The sequence below is a fragment of the Mercurialis annua genome, linkage group LG1-X (genome assembly GCF_937616625.2).
Source record: "Mercurialis annua linkage group LG1-X, ddMerAnnu1.2, whole genome shotgun sequence".
Lineage (NCBI taxonomy): Eukaryota > Viridiplantae > Streptophyta > Magnoliopsida > Malpighiales > Euphorbiaceae > Mercurialis > Mercurialis annua.
The window spans coordinates 7,727,761-7,748,133 of NC_065570.1; the positions used below are offsets into that span (position 1 = coordinate 7,727,761).

Here is a 20,373-nt window from a genome sequence, read left to right on the forward strand (position 1 = left end):
ATCAGTGTTTTTCTTGCCCATATAATAAACAGATTTGAAGTCGATGTCCCTTCGATCATAAAATCCAACAGTATCCAATAGCAATGGGATCAATGTTGCATATGCATTCATAGCAATAGCAGTATGCTTGTCATAGAGCTCACTCCTGCGAGAGTTGTAGATAAAAAAAGTCCTATATTCAAAACTGAGCTTAGCAAGAATCCAATGATCCTGATTTTCACCATCAACTTTAAGATGAACTGGGAACAGTACATTCTTCACATCTCCCCAAGCCCTCTTATAAACACCATCTTCACCAACAATGAAATTATACAATTCAGAGAACTGCGGTATTTCAGTCACACTGCCAACCTCCTTATAGATTAAATACCCATTCTGCACATACTGGTCAAAGAAATTTGCACATGTACTGTAACCATTGTTCAGAAACAAACACTTCTTCCTCAAATATGCAAACAGGCAGTCAATATGCTGAAAATAAAATAATAAAACAAACCAAAAGTAAGAAGACATAATAGAAGTATCATAAAAACATTTATGATCATAAAAACACATATTATCATAATGTTATAATTAGATTATCATAATGTTATCAGAAAACATTATCTCATTATTTTATCCACTGTTTTCATCACCAGTGATTATCATAATGTTATCAATCTATATTATCATATTGTTATCAATCAATCATATAATTATATAAACAATATAATGATACACTTACACTTGAATCCAAATAAGCTCCAGGTGTATGAAGCTTGAAAAAGAAATCTTTCACACGAATTTCCTCTCCGCCAAGCCTTGTAACTGGTTTTAAAATTTTATAGTTTGGATAATAAATTTCATGGCTACAAAAATTCAAAAAAATTGTGTTACAACAAGATAAAAAAAATATACATATTAAAATAAGAAAATGACAGAAAGCTTACTGCTCTGTTTTTCTCTTGTATGTGCCAACACAAATCCAATCATTAAATTCAGAAAGCCATGCTTGATTACACATATCAGACACACTTTCTAGGAGCAACAGATTGCGATTTACAAACACCAAACCAACTGATTTAACCTTTTCAGGTTTGTCTAAGTTTCGAACTTTTTCTAGTAAAGCAAAAGATGGAATTGCCCAACTTTTTACATTTGTCAACGTTGTCTCCTTTTTCAAATTTTCACTAACTTTCCTTGTGGGAAGCTGTTACAATACGAAAACAAAACATTTCATTATCATTACAATATCAAAAAATATTACATCTAATTAAAAATAAAATAAATTTAAAAACATTACTTTCAATCTCCTTCTTGGAGGAGCAGTAACTGTTTTAACTGGTATATCTTGTTCAGCAATGACATTCTCTTCTTTTATAACTGTTTTTTTAGGAACCTTATTTCATAAAACAGAAGGTTCAGTTAACTTATCTTGCATAAATAATTGAAAAATAAACAAAACCTAAATTTAATAAATACCTCATTCGAAATCCAGGTAGACAAAGATGCCACAATAGAAGATACTTGTTGCTCACAAGCAGCAAGACCATCCATCTCAGTATCAGAATTATCATCCACTTTCTTCTCTAAAGTTGTCTTTGCAACATCTAAATCTGATTGCTAAACAGGAGGTGTCATAAACTCATCACTACAGACTTCACCAAGCATCTCAAGTTCAACTTCAATTTGTTTGTGCATATCAGTTTTTTCACCAGCAGCACTACAAACATTCTGTTACATAAAAAATAATCAAAAACATTTCATATTATCATAATAGTATCATAGAGTATCATATAATTATCATGACACACTCAATATATAAAAAAATTACATTATCATAACAGTATCAAAACATATTATCATAGAATTATCATTATCATAACAGTATCACATAAATGTAAAAAATAAGACATTATCATGTAATTATCATTATCATAACAGTATCACATAAATGTAAAAAATCAGCTCATATAAACACCATATTATCAATACAGTATCAATTAAAAAATAATAAAATTACATTATCATAACAGTATAAAAAAAATACATTATCATTACAGTATCATGTAATTAACTTACAAGTAGCCATACAACTCAAAAAATAAAAAAAAAGAACAGTATCATTACATTATCATAAAAAAATAAGAGAGCAAAAAATTAACAAACTTGTATGCTTATACCTCCAAGTCAGATTCCTTTTCTTTTAAACTCAATTGTTCCTTGTCTGGAACACCATCAGCACAAATAGACTGCTCAGTTGCAACGGAATCCAGAGCTTCGTTAATATTCTTATCCTGCACCATCAGCTCAACAGCAGTAACATTCTCAGCCTGCTCCAACGGCTCAACGAAATTGACATTGTCGACCTGCTCCAACGGTTCAACGGAATTAAAATTCTCAGCCTGATTAATATCATCAGCTACATTTACATTCTCAACATCCCCAATTACATCCCTTTTTTGAACTAAATCAGCATCCTCAACTTCTTCTGTTATGTCAGGTAACTCAGCCTCCTTAACTACATCAAATTTATCAGTACACTGACTAGGATTGCTATCAAAAAAAGCATCCACATCAAAATTCCTCTCTGAATCATCAGCAATAGAATCAACTTCTGCCACAGCTTCTCCCACATCTTCAGCCACATCTTCTACACCACAATCATCAATTTCAGGATTATCATTGGACAAGGATTTCACTTCCTCAACATTTACCTCAGCATCAATCTAACAGCAGAAAAAGATTAATTAGTAAAATGTACAGTTAATTATAAAGAAATCAACAACAATAAAAAAATACCTTTCCTCCAACTGATTCAGAAACAGGTACAACATTTTCATTATTTAAAATCACAGCACTCTCCTTAAAGACCTTATGACTCACATCATCATCACTCACAGTTTCCTCCGATGAGCCACTGTTATTCTCATTAACAGTCTGCAAAAACGAAAATTAATAAAATTAATAATTAGAATAATGCATATTATTAAAATATATATAAAAATATTTACCTCAGAATCACCGTCAGAAGAATATATCAGTTCTTCTACAGTATCAGCCTATATTAAACAATGATTATATCATTATAAATAAAATAGATTATCATAACAGTATCATCATATTCTCATTAATTAAAAACATTATCATGAACATATAAGCCATTAACAAAACAGCAAAACACAACTCATGAAAGAGCATAAAAATAACAGTACAATTAAGTATTATCATAGAGGTATCATTGCAATGCTAACAATAAATATGTAATATTAAAACAGTAACAGTTTTATGCAAAAATGTTATCATACAGTTATCATTCAATTATCATACAATTATCATATTATCAGATGAGCATCACATTATCAGATGAGCATCAAAATATCATATAAGTATCAGTATTTTCACATTATCATACAGTTATCATAATATACTATTATCATAATGTTATTATAAAAACACATACCTTTCCAGATTTGTCATCAAAAATATCACTCAATTGATTTTCTTCAAAACTAACCACAGAAGCACAAATGCGCTTTCGAACGTCACACTCCACATCAGAATAATCAGCCTTGTTATCAAAAATTAGTGCTTTCAATTCATGGACAAATTTAATACAAGCAGACCTTGCCACTTCCAATATTTTATCTTCAGAATCAGAAGCAGAAGTTCTTGCTCGCTTCACAACTTGACCTTGATAATTTAGTCCAGTAACAATAAGTTGACTTGACTCAAACTCATTTGCTACAATATTTGAAAGCACTGAGACCTATAAAAAATAAAAAATAATTAGCTCACAAATAACACACAAATCAATAAAAGAAAAAAAGTTAAATAAGAATCATAATACCTTTTCAGTTCCATCATCAAAAACCTGAAAATCAAAGTTCTGCATTTTCTTAATATCCTTCGGACTCCAACACAGTAATCGAGGATAAACAGCAGCATTGCTCAAAGTACACAAATACTCAGGCACAGAAATCAATGTTTCATAAAACCAAAACTGAATAGCATGCGGAAAACCATACAAACGATAGAAAGCAGATTGACTTGATGCATTATGTTTAGTCCACAACTTGTTCTTAATTAGTAGACTGAACAAATAACTGGAATGAATATTTTCCCCATGGAAAATCATCATAATCAGGGCACTCAAGCAAGTGAATGAACCGATCGTCAACCAAAGTAGTCCCAAGATGACCCAATAAAAAACACCGAACCATGTAAAGCTTTGCAAACTTTACAGCATCTTCATCATTCTCCCACGCAGCCTCTTTAAATTTCGCTTCAATAACCTGACGGGTAATCTTGCTCACATCACCAAAATATTTATTAAAAAAATTACTGTCCTTAAAATGACCAGAAAACCTTGACTCATCACCAACACAAACAAGTCCACTAACAAGACCAAACTCATATAGACTGAATCGCATATTCTGTGAACCGTAATGAAACCAAAGCTCTGACAAATTGTTGTGATGAACTTCCCTTAAAAGTATGGCATGTATGAGTCTAAGACTCAGTACATCCTTGTCAAGTTCTAGAAAGGCACCAAACCTACTGTTCTTGAACGTTGCTAACTGATCTTCACTAAGCTTCGATTTTATATGTTTCAGCACTGCATTCTGTGAAGCATTTCCAACTTTACCGACAAACCGATCCTTTGGACCAAGTAACAAATCAAATGTCTGCAATAAACACAAATGCAAAGAGTATTATAAATGGTATCATAATGTTATCAGTTATACAAAAATATTATTATAAAAAACATCATTATCATCATGGTATCATACTGTCATAAAATTGTCATCAGTTATACAAAGAGTATTTAAAAACATCATAAGAGTATCAACAGAAACAAATATTTTATATTATCATCATATTATCAAACAACTGAACACATACAAGTTGCACAACATTATCACAAAAAATGACATATTATCATAATATTATCAGTATACACATTTATACTAACATAACGCTATCATCATGTTATCATCAACTTATCATCATGTTATCATCAACTTATCATCATGTTATAATCATATTATCATTCGATTATCAGTACACTTACCATCATGGTATCATACTGTCATAAAATTGTCATCAGTTATACAAAAACTATTAAAAACATCATAAGAGTATCAACATAAAAGCAATATTTTATATTATCATCATATTATCAAATAACTGAACACATACAACTACCAGAAAAAAACAACACTCTCAAAATGACATACTATTATCATAAGAGTATCAACAGAAACAAATATTTTATATTATCATCATATTACCAAACAACTGAACACATACAAGTTGCACAATATTATCACAAAAAAGGCATATTATCATAATATTATCAGTATACACATTTATACTAACATAACGCTATCATCATGTTATCATCAACTTGTCATCATGTTATAATCATATTATCATTCGATTATCAGTACAATACGAAAAAAACACAATTAATCAAAAAAATACCTGAAATGAATCATTCTTATCCAAATTATCAGTACCAAGCCTTTTCCTCTTAATATCTCTTTTAGGTACCACAAAATTTGCTTTCCTTTTTCCAGCAACAGACTTCTGCACAGATTTTGATTTCTTTATTGCTTTCTTCTCTATTTTAGGAGCAACAGGTTTACTACCAATAGTCTTTTTCCTCAAACTCATACGGACCGGAGAATCAGAAGATTCCTCCATTTCTTTAGGAGCAATGTCAGGATTCTTCAATTGAATCAAGAATTCTGATAATGTTTGATCAAAATCAGTATCAGACATAATGTATAATAAAAACTGGAGATAAAAAGTATAAAAAAACAAAATCAGTGATAAGAACTAACAAAATATCAAATAATTGTACATGCATTAACAGATTCACAAATTTTTAATACAAAATCATTTGCAATTCATATTGTAAGATAAAAAAAACTATTAAAATCATAAAAAAAAAACACAATCCTAGATCTAACACAACAAAAAATAAGATATAACAAAAGCATAACCGTTAAAAATAAAAAAAAAATTAGAGAAATCACTCACCGATGAACAATGCAGATGATAGAGCAGTAACAATGGAAGATACAACAATCAAAAAACGATGCAGTGAAGAGCAAATAAATCAGAAAACACGAAGAGTGAAATAGAACGAGAACGAGAGAGAATAGAAGAGAAGAGAAAAGAGGGAAACAGGAAATAATGAGCAATAACTGCCCTAAGAGTATAAAAAAAAACTTTTAAATAAAACGGCGTAAAAAACAATGAAACAGCGCAAATATAATTAAAAATGACACGTGGGAGTAAATACACAAATAACAATAAAAGAGGAAGTATTTTTTATATCTTTTAATAAGGGAGGTAATCTATATAAATATTTTCAAAATTGGAGTGTATTCCCTAATTTTCTCATATTTTTTTCAGACCTTTCTGGAACGAAAATATTTATTTAAAGCGAATTTGTTACATCCAACAATATATTCCACATATTTAGATTAATAAACATATTTTATTGTAGTTGTTAGTTTAATCCTAATACAGTGATGACAAATAAACAAATATTTCTTTTTTTCAATCTGATCCAATTCTATTAAATGAAATACAAATATTTAGTTATAAGCTTTATAATTAATCTAAATTAAACAAATATTATTTGTATTTAGTTTGGATAATTTTCTATATTAATTCTATCTAAATTAGATTATAATATCATTGATAAAAACAATTAATTGGCAAAAATAAGTAGGTAGTGTTTAATGATCCATTTTATTATTTAAATTAATTTTTCTAAGACTTAGTTCACTAGTATCTGATAACACTTGTTAAGCTTAACTTAATTATTCAACTAAGTCAAAAGTCACTTAAAATATAAAGTTAAATATATTAATTTAACCTTAATCACCAAAAAATGCCAAATCTATACGTCTTGTGTCAATTACAAATCTTTAAAAATCACCAGATTTAGCCGAACCTTATATGTTATGTTTCTTTTTTAGCCATTTTTGAATCGAACCGGTTTTTCTGACACCGTATCGTCCACGTCACCGCCAACTAAGCAATTGGCTGGCATGACAGCTGAAATATTTAAATAAGGTTTGGCTATAACTGACACAAAATGCATAGGTTTGGTATTTTTTGGTGAATAAAACTAATTTTAAAATTAAATAATTAATTATATTATAATAAAATTCATATATATTTTAAAAAAATATTTTTATTTAACGCTAATTAAAATTAATTTATTTTTTTACTAAATTTAAATAATTCTAATAAATGTTTTTTACATATTTGATGGATATATAATTAATTTATTATAATACGACAGTGAGTAATTCACCAGAAGATGCGCAACAGTGAGACGAACGGCCAAACGGAAAAAACTCGACGACCACAGAAGAAGAGAGGAAGAGAGCGTTTTAGAGAGAGAAATTTGAGAGGGAGATTAGAAGTATAGACAAAGAATTGTGAGAGGAAAAAGAGTGACGGCTATAAATGATGAAATGACTTAAAATAAGTTGAAGTCCTAATATATAGTCGGTATTTTTGATATTACATTTTTTATTTAGATAGAGAAGGAAATTACGGAAACATAATTCCTTTTATATATATGATGAAACGAAAATCGTTAGATCTATAAATGAACAAAAAGAATGACAATTATAGAAATTATTTGTGGGTAATTCAGGCAAATGGATTAAAGAGACAAAGAACTTGTTAGATAGGGTTCATGTATAACCATTGAAGAAGGTTCATAGAAGTTCTCTCATTGGCTTTGGATTGATAAGTAAGTGGTCCAATCCATCCGCCGGCGGCTCTTGTATTTTAGTTTTATGTTACGTGCCAATGCACTTCACGTCTGAATTACACTTCCAATATTGCTGATATACTCGTTGCGCACATACACAGAGTAAAACAATTAAAAGCCTAATTTTTCTAAGCTACTAATTCAATTCAATAGAATTAATTCTTAAGTGGCCTGTGATAGTTAGTAGAACAATACAAGCTAAGTGTACTTGGTTGGTACTAATCTTGATCTAACTTAAAACTTCTATTGAATTGACTTTATTTTAATAAAAAAATTAAGATATCTGGAGAAAAATATTAATAATTTCAAATTAAGGTTTGACGTCACCTCTGATCTGCCTGTATTTTTTTCCGCACAAAGATAAAATGCAGGAAACAAACTAGTTAAAACAATAACATTAATTTTGGATGTTATAGTATAAATTGAATCAACTTGATTGATGATTATCTTGGCATGTATGAAATTTAAAGTTTTTCATTTCTTTCACTGGAAACTAATAAAGATTTTTCTTTTTTATATACAATCAATGTTTGTCTGACTAAAAATGATAAAAAGTATTCTTCCCCATGTAAATAGTTTCATTATATTTTTTGAGTATCCCATTTGTGTTTGTTTTCATTTTAATAAAATTTAAGATTGACAATATTTTTTACCTCTTGTTTTATTTTTAATTAAAGGATTAACTTTTAAAACACAATTTTCTATATATAATAAATAATTTAAAAATTTAAAATCATATTTATCTCTAATGTATATAGTTAGCTTCAAATGAATTAATAGCTTTATATATCAATACAAAATGTACGAATAAAAAAATTATTCATTGATAAATTATTTATATTTTTGAAAAAATAACTCTCTGTTTTCTTTTAAATGATAATTTTTAACTTTTTTTTATTTGAAAATCAATGTTCATTTTAAATTTCAAAGTTAAGTTTTAATTTTTTTTTATTGTTGTCCTTTATTTTAGAGTAAAAGTAATATTTATTAATATGGTAGCTTTTAGTATAATTATATAACACTATTTTTTTCATTTAAATAGATTTTAAATAATTTTAATATATATTCTTTATTATAAAATGACATTTAAAAGGAAATAGAAGAGCATAGATAAAACTATTAATTTTAAGTAATTTATTTATATTTTTATATTTATTCAAACAATTTATTTTAGAAGGATTTTTTTTTTTTGATAAATAGAAGGAAGTAGTTAAGAGAAATAGAATCCAACGAAGACATAATGACCCAATGTACACACTTAATTAGCCACTTGTCAGTAAACTAAATTTTTTAAATTGAGAAAAAATAAATTCTAGCAAGCATACAAAATAGGGAAGAAAAAAAATCTAACCACAGCACGCCAATGACATTATTTCAAGACTTAAATTCTTGATATTTACATGTGCGGACGCATCACCACTCATTTAAATCCTTTCTTGACAATGAAACAAGACACGTACATCTACCCTAAGTTTGTTTCAATAAACTGGGTCTTCATCATGAACTTGATTGATTGTAAAACTAAAGAAAAAAATAAATATTTAAATCCCATACAAAAGAATGAGCTTTTGAGGGCAGAACTATATTATATGTTTTATTAAGGGTTATTATTTGAATAATAAATCTTGATATTTAGCATTTATAATGATTTAATAACCAAATAATTTAAAGCCTATGTGGTAAATTGTAGGAGCGGTTTTTGGATAATAGACATTGGAATATCTAAATTATTTTTATATTTTTTTGTGACCGAATTTCAATTTTTTTCATTTTTATCATTAAATTTAAAAACTGTTTCAACAGAAGCTTTCAGATAAAAATGTTGACGTGGCAGCTATGTTTTATTAACAATTTTTTTTGTTTATATTTTTATAAAAACTTATCATTTATGCATAATTTCAATTCAATAAGAATTTTTTCGGTCAAATTATGCAAAAAAATAAATAAATAAAATTCGGCTAACAGTTAAAATTTGGCAACCAAAATGAAAACAAAAAATTGATACCAAATTAAAAGAAATTAAAATTTAGTAATGAAAGTAAAAAATATTAAAATTTGGTCAGCAAAAGGATATTTCTGATAATTTGAATACCCCCGGTTTCTATTATCTGGCGGTTTGTTAAAGCCAATTTGCAACAAATATAGACAACCATTGGCTCCTATATATAGTTACGTTCTATATTAAAATTATAAACCGTTTATAAAATTTGGTAAAAGGTGATTGAAACCGTCCCTATATTAGCTCAAGTTTTTGACGGCCTAAACCACCCCGACAAACTGCCTCTATTATTTGTAAAATAGGCAGTACAATTTTTTATATTTATAATTTTAATCATATTATCAAATATGTTTCTAAAAAATACTTTAGATATTTTAATTCGTCAATTTTATAATTTAAAATAAATATACTAAACTCTCAGTTTAATTTTTTTATATACTACCTCCGTTCTTTTTTAGTTGTCCATTTAGTCAATTTTATTTATCTATAAATAGTTGTCCATTTAGAAATCCTATGTGATATTAGCTACTTATCTTCCAAGTTTACCCATCCCTAATAAATGACTCTATGTTTTAATTTAAAAGGCATTTATTAACTAATAGGGCTATATTAATATTTTTCTTTATAAATTAATACAAAATAAGCACTATCTTGGTATGTGCATATTGGCTAAATGGACAACTAAAAAAGAACGGAGGGAGTAATTTTTAAATTTTATATATAATTGGTCTTTTATTTCAGTTTATAAAAATAATTTGGGTACCAATGAGCTATAACTCAAATGGTATAAGTGCTAAGCAGCAAACTGCTAGATTGTGGGTTCGATTCCTCCCATAAGCATTTCCCCCTCCCCAAATTATCAAAAAAAAAATGGGTGTAAAAGAGGATCATATGGGAAAGTTCTTTGATCAACAATCCCTTAGGAATGAATTTAGAAAACACAAGTAATTGAGTGATATATTTATTACATTTTTGAAAAACAACAATCTTATTTAGAGTCCGTTTTGTTGATAAATAGTATAAGTTTTTGATGAAATTTGATTAGTTGTTGATATGTCAAATGACCTTAAAGAGTATTATTATTTTTTATATTATAAATATATTATAATTATATTTAGTAAAATAATTAAAAAAATTATAATAAAAAATTGATATAATTTTATAAATACTTTAAAAAGAGTTAATTATAGCTATTAATAATTTGATTTTATATAATTTATAGACAATCATGTCATATAAAAATAATTTAAGTAATTTTATACTACATTATAAACACAAATATTTTAATAGAAATAGTTTTATTATCTAAATTATTAATAGTGTCAAAACAACCATCGAATGTTAAAAAAACATCTCTAGAATAGAGGTTTTCCGAAAACAGTTGTTTGATGTTCAAAAAACTAAAAATGATTGTTATAGACTTTACATCAAACAATTAATTAATAGAGCTTTTTGTAACATAAAAGCTAAAAATGCTTCGAAAAACGGAATCAAACACTTGCTTATTATAACATCAAACTTAAGAGTTTAGCTAAGATTACATTTAATTAATTTAGCCACACGAAATGACAACGTAAATTCTTGTACTAGTAAGTATTTTATTACTAGCTAAAAAGGTTTTCTGGTGCCAAAACAAAAAGATTCTTATCTTCGCGCGCCATATAACCCAAGAACAAAAAAGGACCACATATCTACCCAATGTTGGCTATTTCCTCTGTACCCTAGTTCTTGTCAATTCCCCATATCTTGTTCTTCCTCAAATTTAATTATTGGCACTCCGAGTTAAAAAAATATCACATCCCCTTTCTATTAAATACGACGTCATTTCATTTCTAGGGTTAGCACCTTAATTGAACCCAACAGTGTTATACTAAGACATGTGCTAATAAACTAACGTTGTACTTGTACAAGTTCAAAAAATATGTATTTAATACCCAATACCCCAGAAGTTGCTGAGACAGAGAGTTCCAATGGATAAGCCTAGCTATAGTTATACACAGCCTTCAGCTTCATCTTTAGCTCCTAATCAGAACGATGAGCTTTTTTTCTCCGGTGACCGGAACTTCGCTGTCCATGGTGAGATCATGTTACTTGTACTAGTCTTGTTGTTTTCTTGCTTCCTATTCTTTATTGTCTTCTTCTTGTGTAAAAGGCGGTCCGACGATTATAATTATGATTCTCCGAAGCTGTCGGAGCCGACTACACCGATGAATTCTACGGTTGATACGTTTAAATTTCAGTTAAAAACTGGATTAAATTTGATGCCGGAGTCAAATTTGAGTCATGCTGAAGGTTTCCGGCAAACTCAGTCGCCAGTGTAGCAGTATAGTTGGGATTATTACATGGTAGATAATTAACTCTTGACTTCTGAAATTGCCACGTGGCTTCATTAGATTTGAGTAGATGAACATGGCGGTTTGTAATTGGCGAGCCTGGCGGAGGAGGAGAAAATTCAGGCAACTGCTTATAGAATATATGTTATACTTGTGTATATTATATAATTAATACTTCTGTTTTGTATTATTGTGGATGCTTGATTACTTTAAATTAATTTTGTTTCGCTTCTTAATTTTGTATTCAAATAGTTCATTGCTAACTGTTGGTTTAGAAATTTGATTATTTTTAATCCAATTGAGGGAGGAAAGGTGTTTACACCGGCCCAAAAGAGACATGGATCAAAACATCATGTGGATTTATTTGGGAGTTTTTTAGACAAATACTCCAAAAACACTTTAATATTCTCAAGAGCACCTATTGACTAAAATTAATTGAACTTTACGTTTGACTAAAATTTTGTTGTAAAAATAAACTTTTATATTTTGAGAAATACGATTGGTACAAAAGGCAACAGATCTCTTCCAAAATCACAAAACTAATATCAGGGAATCATTCAACGGATTTTAATTCACTCCCTTCAATTACAAGATCCTGAAAATTACATAAATTGGTTTGTATAAAGAGGGTTATTTGAAGGGGTTTGAAATGGGAAATGGGATTCGATGATGCGGCGATGTAATTATCATCGTCTAGATTATTTCTTCTTTTTGGTTCTTCAAATGGCGGAATTGATTGAAATTGGTTTGTATACAGTGGGTTCTCTAAATCATTATTTTTTAATTCAGTTCTGCACTCTTAGATTCTCTGAATCTAAAGGGAAATTGATTCATTATCATGTATTGCAAACAGATTTTGATTTTGATGTCTAATCTGCAAAATACTTTGATCAATAGGTTTGTTGTTTGAGGGAACTTGATCATGCTCGCAATATGTTTGATAAAAGTCCTGTGTTAGATTTGGTTTCTTAGAACTCTATGTTGGCTGGGTATGTTTTAATGGGTGACATGGAGGAGGCTAAGTGTGTATTCTTTGATTTTTCTTAAACATGTTGTGCCTTGCAAGATTAGTTGGAAAATAGATAATTCCGATGATGGGATGGTGTTTGATATTTTCATGAAGAGATTTTGGATTAGTGTGAGTAGATTTAGAAGATTATAATGTTTAATGAGGTTCCTAATAGTTTCCCTGATATGTATCAAAATATTTGGATTGTTGTTCATGGCCTTAGATGAATATAAACTGAATTGACTAAAGTAGGAGTATAATCCCAATTTGTTTGTTGGCTTTTAGTTTAATCAAAATGTGTAATTTAAATTTATTAACAATTTACTATCAATTTACTAAAGATTAATTTTATTATAAATCAAATCATCTCTGTGTTTTAACAGAAAAATCAAAATCATCTCTGTGTTTTAACTCAACTTCATCTTCTGCTCATCTGTCATTTCACTTTGTATATATCAATTATCAAATTAATGTCCAAAATTATAATTTCATTTTATTGTACATTTTATTCTGTTTTCTTTTCAAACTAATTATGCATTGCACGTTCCAATTTCATGTCAGATGTGGCTCATCATAGGCACAACCAACTTTTTTTTTGAATATAAATTTGTATTTGTTCATTGTTGGATTGTTGACATCACAAATAGATTTTAATTTAGATCGTCAAAGATATATAAAATTAGTAACCATTTAGTGAACTGTTAGAAACTATTTAGTAAAAAATAATAGATATAATTAAAATAAAGAGATGCTTTTCTATGACTGCCTTGAAATGATTCAAAAAATCAAGTTACACCTATAAATAAAATTTTGAAAAAAAAAATACAAAGTACAATTAAAATGACAGACATATGAGGAAAAAAATATAAAATTTGAAAAATATAAAAACACCTTTAGAAAACATATAGCTTAAAAAACAATTTATTGCTAAATATAAATTTACCAATGATTTACTATCAGTTTACTTAAAAAACAATTTACTATTGCTAATTTTTTCAAAATTATAAAATATTAAACTTATGGTTTATATCGGTTTACTAAATATAAATTTACCAACAGTTTACTATCCGTTTACTTAAAAAACAATTTACTATTGTTTATTTTTTAAAATTATAAAATATTAAACTTATGGTTTCTATCGGTTTACTAAATATAAATTTACTAACGATTTACTATCGGTTTACTAAACAAAGATAAACGGTTTACTCACGGTTCACTAACGGTATTCTAAAGACAAAATTATAAAAACTATAAAAAGGCTAATAGATTTTTTTACACAAAATACTACAACTTATAACCATATATTCAAAATAAAAATTATTACACATTTATCAACAGTTAACCCAACGTTTACTAACAGTGTACTAAAAATAAGGTTATTTGTGTACTATTAGTACACCATTGGTTAACTAGCAACAAAAAATTAAGTTCAGTAACAGTTTATTAACGATTTTATTAATGATATGTTCAAAATAAAATTTATTATAAGTTAACCAACGGTTTACCCAATGTTAACCATTGGTTACCCAACACCCATTCATTTTCAATTACTAAAAAAATTGCTAATTGTTTACTAAATGATAAGTTAATTTACTAACCGTTTACTAACAATTTACTACCGTTTTACTAAGAAGACAAGAGTTTTAGAATTATAGAAACAAGCATAAATCATAGCATTTAAAATTTACAAAAAAAAAATACAAAAAGCAATAATGCCCGAGAAGAATACAAAAAGCAACAAGTGCTCTCTATGCTACCCCTCAGAACAATTTTCGTTAATGGTTCTCTTTTATTTGGAGGTTTGGGTGGTGGTACCCAAAAAACTAGTATTGTAATTGAAAAAGCTTTTGAAGATGCATTAACGGGAGCTATCCATGAAGAAGATGGTCCGAGTACAACAAGTTTCATAAAGCTAGTTGCTCAGGCAGTTTATAGTTCTAAAGTACTGGATAGGCTTCTTGAATTCCAAAAGCTTGATAGTTTTGATATTAAAGGAGCAATTCACGCTTATTATAACATCATTTCTCAGCCTTGCATGGTGTGTAGAGAATTGGCTGAAGCAGGCTGTCACATAAGTATGCCTCCTTGCATTCTATTTCCGTGAACGAAAGCTTGAAGATTGTAAAGGACTATTTGATAACAGCAACTGCAAAAAGACTATAGTTTAATGATTAGTTTCAGACCAAGAGAGGACAATGATTTTGGTTCTCCATATAACAATATATTACTGCAATCAACAAACCAAAACTTTAATTATAAGGTATCTTCTTAACTCATTTTATTTGTGGTTAAATATTAGTTAGTTCATTCTTTAATTAGTTAGTTTAATGATTAGTTTCAGACCGCTGTTGATCATCAAAAATATATAAAATTAGTAATCTTTTAGTGAACTGTTAGAAACTATTTGATAAAAAATAATATATATAATTAAAATAAAGAAATGTATTAAATGGTAACCAAAGGCTTGCTAAATAGTTACTAAATGGTTATCAACAAATGACACAAAAATAATAATAATCATTAGACAATTATTATAATTACTAGTATACTATATGAAAGTTTATCAAATTATATATCAGAAGTTTACTATTAGATTGCCAAATATTTACCTATAATTTGTAATAAAATAAAACATATATTAAAAAATAGTTTACTATTAGTTAACTAACATTGTAATAAATAGATACTGAATTTATAAATCTGAACAAAAATAACAACCAATATTCATAAGTTTAGAAAATAATCATATACAACAAAATAATCCAAACAAACAACTAAAACTGAAAATCCATATACCAGACAGTCACAAGTATTATTTTTTTTTTGCCTTTCTCGCTTCCACATTCGTCTTCCTAACTTCAACCTCTTCGTCACTCTCAATATTTTCTGCCATCTTCATGTTTCTGTATTGATATAAAATAAATGTAATATGCTCCCGCTGTTGATCAGCAAAAATATATAAAATTAGTAACCCTTTAGTGAACTGTTAGAAACTATTTGGTAAAAAATAATAGATATAATTAAAATAAAGAGATGCTTTTCCATGACTATGTTCTATTCGAACAGAGATGTTTTATTTGACTAACTGTTTGGTAACGGTTTACTATCCGGTTATTAAAAGATAAGTTACCTTGCTAACTATTTACTAATGTTTTACTATCAATTTATTTAAAGATAGGCCACTTCACTAATGGTTTATTATCAGTTTACTATTAATTTATTATCAGTCTAGAAAAATTAACAGTCACGGAACAATCAGAACAATGAACAAGTTAATTATCACTTTACCATCAATATTTTTTCCCTTACTATAGCAATTTCTGTCAATAATTGCTTACTAACAGTCAATTATCGGTTTACTATCGATAAAAAAAATCATGAATAATCATCTATTATTTATTTCCAAGTATTATGTTAATCATCCTATTGTGGTGAGTGAAAAAAAGTCTTGGTGGAAACCAATAGCATGCAAAAGGATATAACAAAAAAACAACATGAATATGCATGTTAATCAAATTCAGTCAACTAGAAATAGAATTTCCAATGTTAGAAATTTCCAGTATTATAAAAACGATAAAGTACCTATGAGGAGCAACAAATTAGAAGGAAAATGGGTCTACATCACCGAAATCTCTCCCACTGTTGAAAATATACACAATAATTTTGTGATGTTAAAAGCTCAAACTATTACCAAACCAAAAACAATAACAAGAATCAGAAGAACACACTCAAAGCAGATGTGTCAAAAAAGACAGTCACTAGGCAATCTGCTGCCAACCAAAATTAGTTTGAAAATGCTAAACTCTCAATAATTGTTATAATGTAAACAGTGTTATCCATGGTCATGGTTTTCCATGGATACTATTAAGTCTACTAACTGTCTACTTAAAGTCCGCCATCGGTTTACAATTAAATTATTTTCTTACTCATCTTTATCTCAATACCCTCCAAAGTATTTCACAAACTATCACCATTCACCAGCACATAACAGTCCATTCTCTTGAGAATCAAACAAAATAATATAACTGAATTTAACTAAATAGTTGTATATTCATATATGAAAAACAAGTTAAATAAGAAGTTGATGTATGTACATAGTATTACCTTAATACAATTCAAGACAATGAATCTGTCAGCTCAAAAACTTATAAATTTGATTTTAAAAGAATTGATTGAGGATTTTCATCAAACAGGTAACAGGCAGAGTGAAAAGAAGTGTGAGTACCTTATTTAGCAACCCGTTTCAACATTGAGACAAAAATTGGACAAAACCATGACTTTTCCCTACAGTTTCTACAATCAGATACATAAGCCATCATCTTTTAATGCAAATTGTGAAAATACAAACAACATTAATAGAGTAAAAAAGGAAATTAATGGTCACCTACAAACTTGAACCTCGAAGTTCCATTTTCAGAATATCTCCTCAGAAACAGCACTAGTGCGATAGCAAAATAAAAAACGATTTGACAAATATTGTTGAAGAAATTGCTGGAGGTCGCCGTTTTCTATCACACTTCATCGCCGGAGAAGCAATTGTCATCGGCAATATTCACATACAGGCACGGAAGAGGCGGAGGTAGAGAAAATTGAAGAGACTCTCCATATAATCTTTGAAGGGGAAGTGAGATTGAATCATTTTAAAGAAGAAAACAGAAAATCGTATTTTTTTAATTTTGCAAAGTAAAAAAGAAAGCGATTTAAAATGTAATGTAATTTTAGAAGCGAAATAACCGAACAGTACTACTGAGAATATTTTGATGTTTAGTGGTGGAGAGCCTAATTTCCTCTTTATTTGGGGATTAGGCCGGTGGAAAAAAAGCCTTCTTAATAATTAGTTTTATTATTTAGTTTTTTTTGTTTAGTAGATTGAGAGTCCAAAGTTCATTATAATTATTCTTCTTTAAAAATATTAGTTAGATTTAGATTAAGAGTCTTGATTTTTGCAGTGCTATAAATAATTCAGAGCTTTCATAAATTAAAACAAACAAATCAATTAATCGAAAACCAAGCCCAGTGCTTTTTCCCGAATTGTTTTAATATAGGAATAGTTTCGATATTAATCTCGCCTGAGTTTATTAGCTTCCGGATTAATATTATTAGATTATTTGGTTAAGTATTTTAAACAACGAAACACTGTGAATATCTTCTCACAAGTTTGTTAAAGCATCAAATCTCAAACCGATCCCGATTACAAATTCAAAAATTCGAGTCCGGATTATTTACAGGTCAACATCTTTTGGCGACTTCACTGGAGATCTATTTATGGTTTGCATAAAAACAGACTTTAAGGACGATTCCAGGCACGCTCAGTCTACACGCCGACAACAACTGAAACAGGGGAACAAAGTAGTAGACGATATCGATTCGGACATAGCAGAGATCAAGGCCAAGGACAAACAGGTAACTCAGCCAAACAAAGGGGCGAATCCCTCTTTAGCTGATGGAACCCCTCCCATGGACAAGAATGATGAGGTGACCGATGATTCCGGAGACTAGCTAATTCCTCCATCTCGCCCTTCATTATCACAAGCCGATTTCTCGGCTATGAGGGGAGAGATCGCCCAGAAAAATAAACAGATAGTTGATGGCGCGATGTCAAACGTCAGAGGTTATGAGAAACATCATGTCTGATCAGGCATCGGTCCAAAGACACATTCTAAATAACTTTCATTGCTTGAGTAAGGCGATGGAAAACTTGGGCAAGCTCTTTCCCGAACAATCAGTGGCTGAACAGAGTAATAGAAGAGCCGAACAAAACCAGACACCGAGTAGATTCGGATATACAAGTAGTTCGGCCGAGCAGGTACAACAACCCAACAACAACATTCTGAATAACTTGGGTACAATTTAATTAATTAAAAGATGCAAATATTAAAACCAATTAAATAGAAGGGCTATATTATACTTTTTTGTATTGATAAATATACAAACAAATCCTTAAACTTTAAAACTATTCAAATTAATCCTAAAAATTAATCGTTTTAAAATTTTTTATTTAAAAAACTTCCGACCCACCATTGTACTCCTTCGAATTACGAATCCGCTATCAAAACTCGATAAATATTTTTTACAAAAAATAAATAATTTTTAAAAAAAAAATCGGAGGAGCTCCTCCTTCACAAGAGGAGCAGGTCGCTGCTCCTCCTCTATGGGGGAAGTGATTTTATTCGTATGATTTGGGCCACTAAATTTCCTCCACGAGTTCAATTTTTTTCATTTGCTTGTAGTTTAGGACAGAATCTCTTTAAACGCAGTGGTTGTCTTCTTTATATGCAGGTGGAGTCTACTGCACATATTTTGCTTGATTGTGCATTTGTATGGCAAGTTTGGTCGTATGTTATGAGATATCTCTTCCAATCGATTGAGCAATAACGATTGGGTTTCGCCTTCTTCTTTAGAGAGCTTCTATGGTATATGGTCTAGTCTATGCAAAAAACGATACAGGATTCTATGAAATTCTATATGGTTCTTCGTCAATTTGTCCTTATGGAAAGTTAGAAATTAACGTGTCTTCAAGTTCAAAACTAGTCGGATAGATAGTCTTATTTTGGATAGCGTTATCAAGACGGCTCTTTTTAACAAGTCTTTTCATCCGTCTTTTCTTTATTCTAGATTGGACGTATTTAGAAATTTGGATTTTTTCTGTATCCAAAACTGATTATATTAGTTTTTTTGTCTTCCACGTCTTGAAGTTGAGCTAATGTAAATATCTTGTATCAAAAAAAAGAATTTAAATAATTTGATTAATCTAATTAATTTAATTAAAGAAATAAATAAGGCTTAATGGCAAAAAAAACTCAAACCTTTACAACTTGTTGCAATTATATTCAAACCTTTAAATTTTTGCAATAATATCCAAATTGCATTATTATGTTGCAATAATATCCAAATTGCACTTTTTATGTGAATTTTTTTGAATTTTTTCCATTTTTTGGGACTTTTACTATATTATTATACATCAAAACATAATAATAGCCTAATATCTTAATTGAAAACAACAAGTTTTGGCCATCAATTTGACTATTATTACTACAAAAATGCAATTTGAATATTATTGCAAAAAAAAAATGCAATTTGAATATTATTGCAAAAATTAAAAGGTTTGGATATAATTGCAACAAGTCGGAAATGTTTGGGTTTTTTTTACTATTAGGCCAATAAATAATTCAGTTAATTCAATGTTAATAAAACGGATTAGTTTTTTACGGAATCAACTGTTTGCTCACCCATTTACTGTTGGGTT

At 28.9% G+C, this 20,373-nt stretch overlaps 3 protein-coding genes and 1 long non-coding RNA gene across 4 annotated transcripts; 2 read left to right on the forward strand and 2 right to left on the reverse strand.

The window, feature by feature from the left end:
- Positions 1 to 2,745: 2,745 nt before the first annotated feature.
- Positions 2,746 to 4,188, reverse strand: LOC126665746 (uncharacterized). Its single transcript, XM_050358638.2, has 4 exons — positions 3,830 to 4,188; positions 3,443 to 3,748; positions 2,994 to 3,041; positions 2,746 to 2,919 (listed from the first exon to the last, which is right to left on the reverse strand). Exons 1-4 carry the CDS (start codon positions 4,118 to 4,120, stop codon positions 2,761 to 2,763), a joined length of 804 nt encoding a protein of 267 aa, XP_050214595.2. The 5' UTR covers positions 4,121 to 4,188; the 3' UTR covers positions 2,746 to 2,760.
- A 7,357-nt stretch (positions 4,189 to 11,545) lies between these two features.
- LOC126665225 (uncharacterized) lies at positions 11,546 to 12,354 on the forward strand. Its single transcript, XM_050357953.2, has one exon. The coding sequence runs from the start codon at positions 11,756 to 11,758 to the stop codon at positions 12,104 to 12,106; it is 351 nt and encodes a 116-aa protein (XP_050213910.1). The 5' UTR covers positions 11,546 to 11,755; the 3' UTR covers positions 12,107 to 12,354.
- Positions 12,355 to 15,828: 3,474 nt separating this feature from the next.
- Positions 15,829 to 17,911, reverse strand: LOC126665227 (uncharacterized). Its single transcript, XR_007637567.2, has 4 exons — positions 17,512 to 17,911; positions 17,353 to 17,420; positions 16,710 to 16,766; positions 15,829 to 16,065 (listed from the first exon to the last, which is right to left on the reverse strand). It is a non-coding gene; the product is annotated as an uncharacterized LOC126665227 (long non-coding RNA).
- A 77-nt stretch (positions 17,912 to 17,988) lies between these two features.
- LOC126665226 (uncharacterized) lies at positions 17,989 to 19,802 on the forward strand. Its single transcript, XM_050357954.2, has 2 exons — positions 17,989 to 18,933; positions 19,407 to 19,802. The coding sequence occupies exons 1-2, from the start codon at positions 18,715 to 18,717 to the stop codon at positions 19,500 to 19,502; spliced, it is 315 nt and encodes a 104-aa protein (XP_050213911.1). The 5' UTR covers positions 17,989 to 18,714; the 3' UTR covers positions 19,503 to 19,802.
- The last annotated feature ends 571 nt before the right edge of the window (positions 19,803 to 20,373 follow it).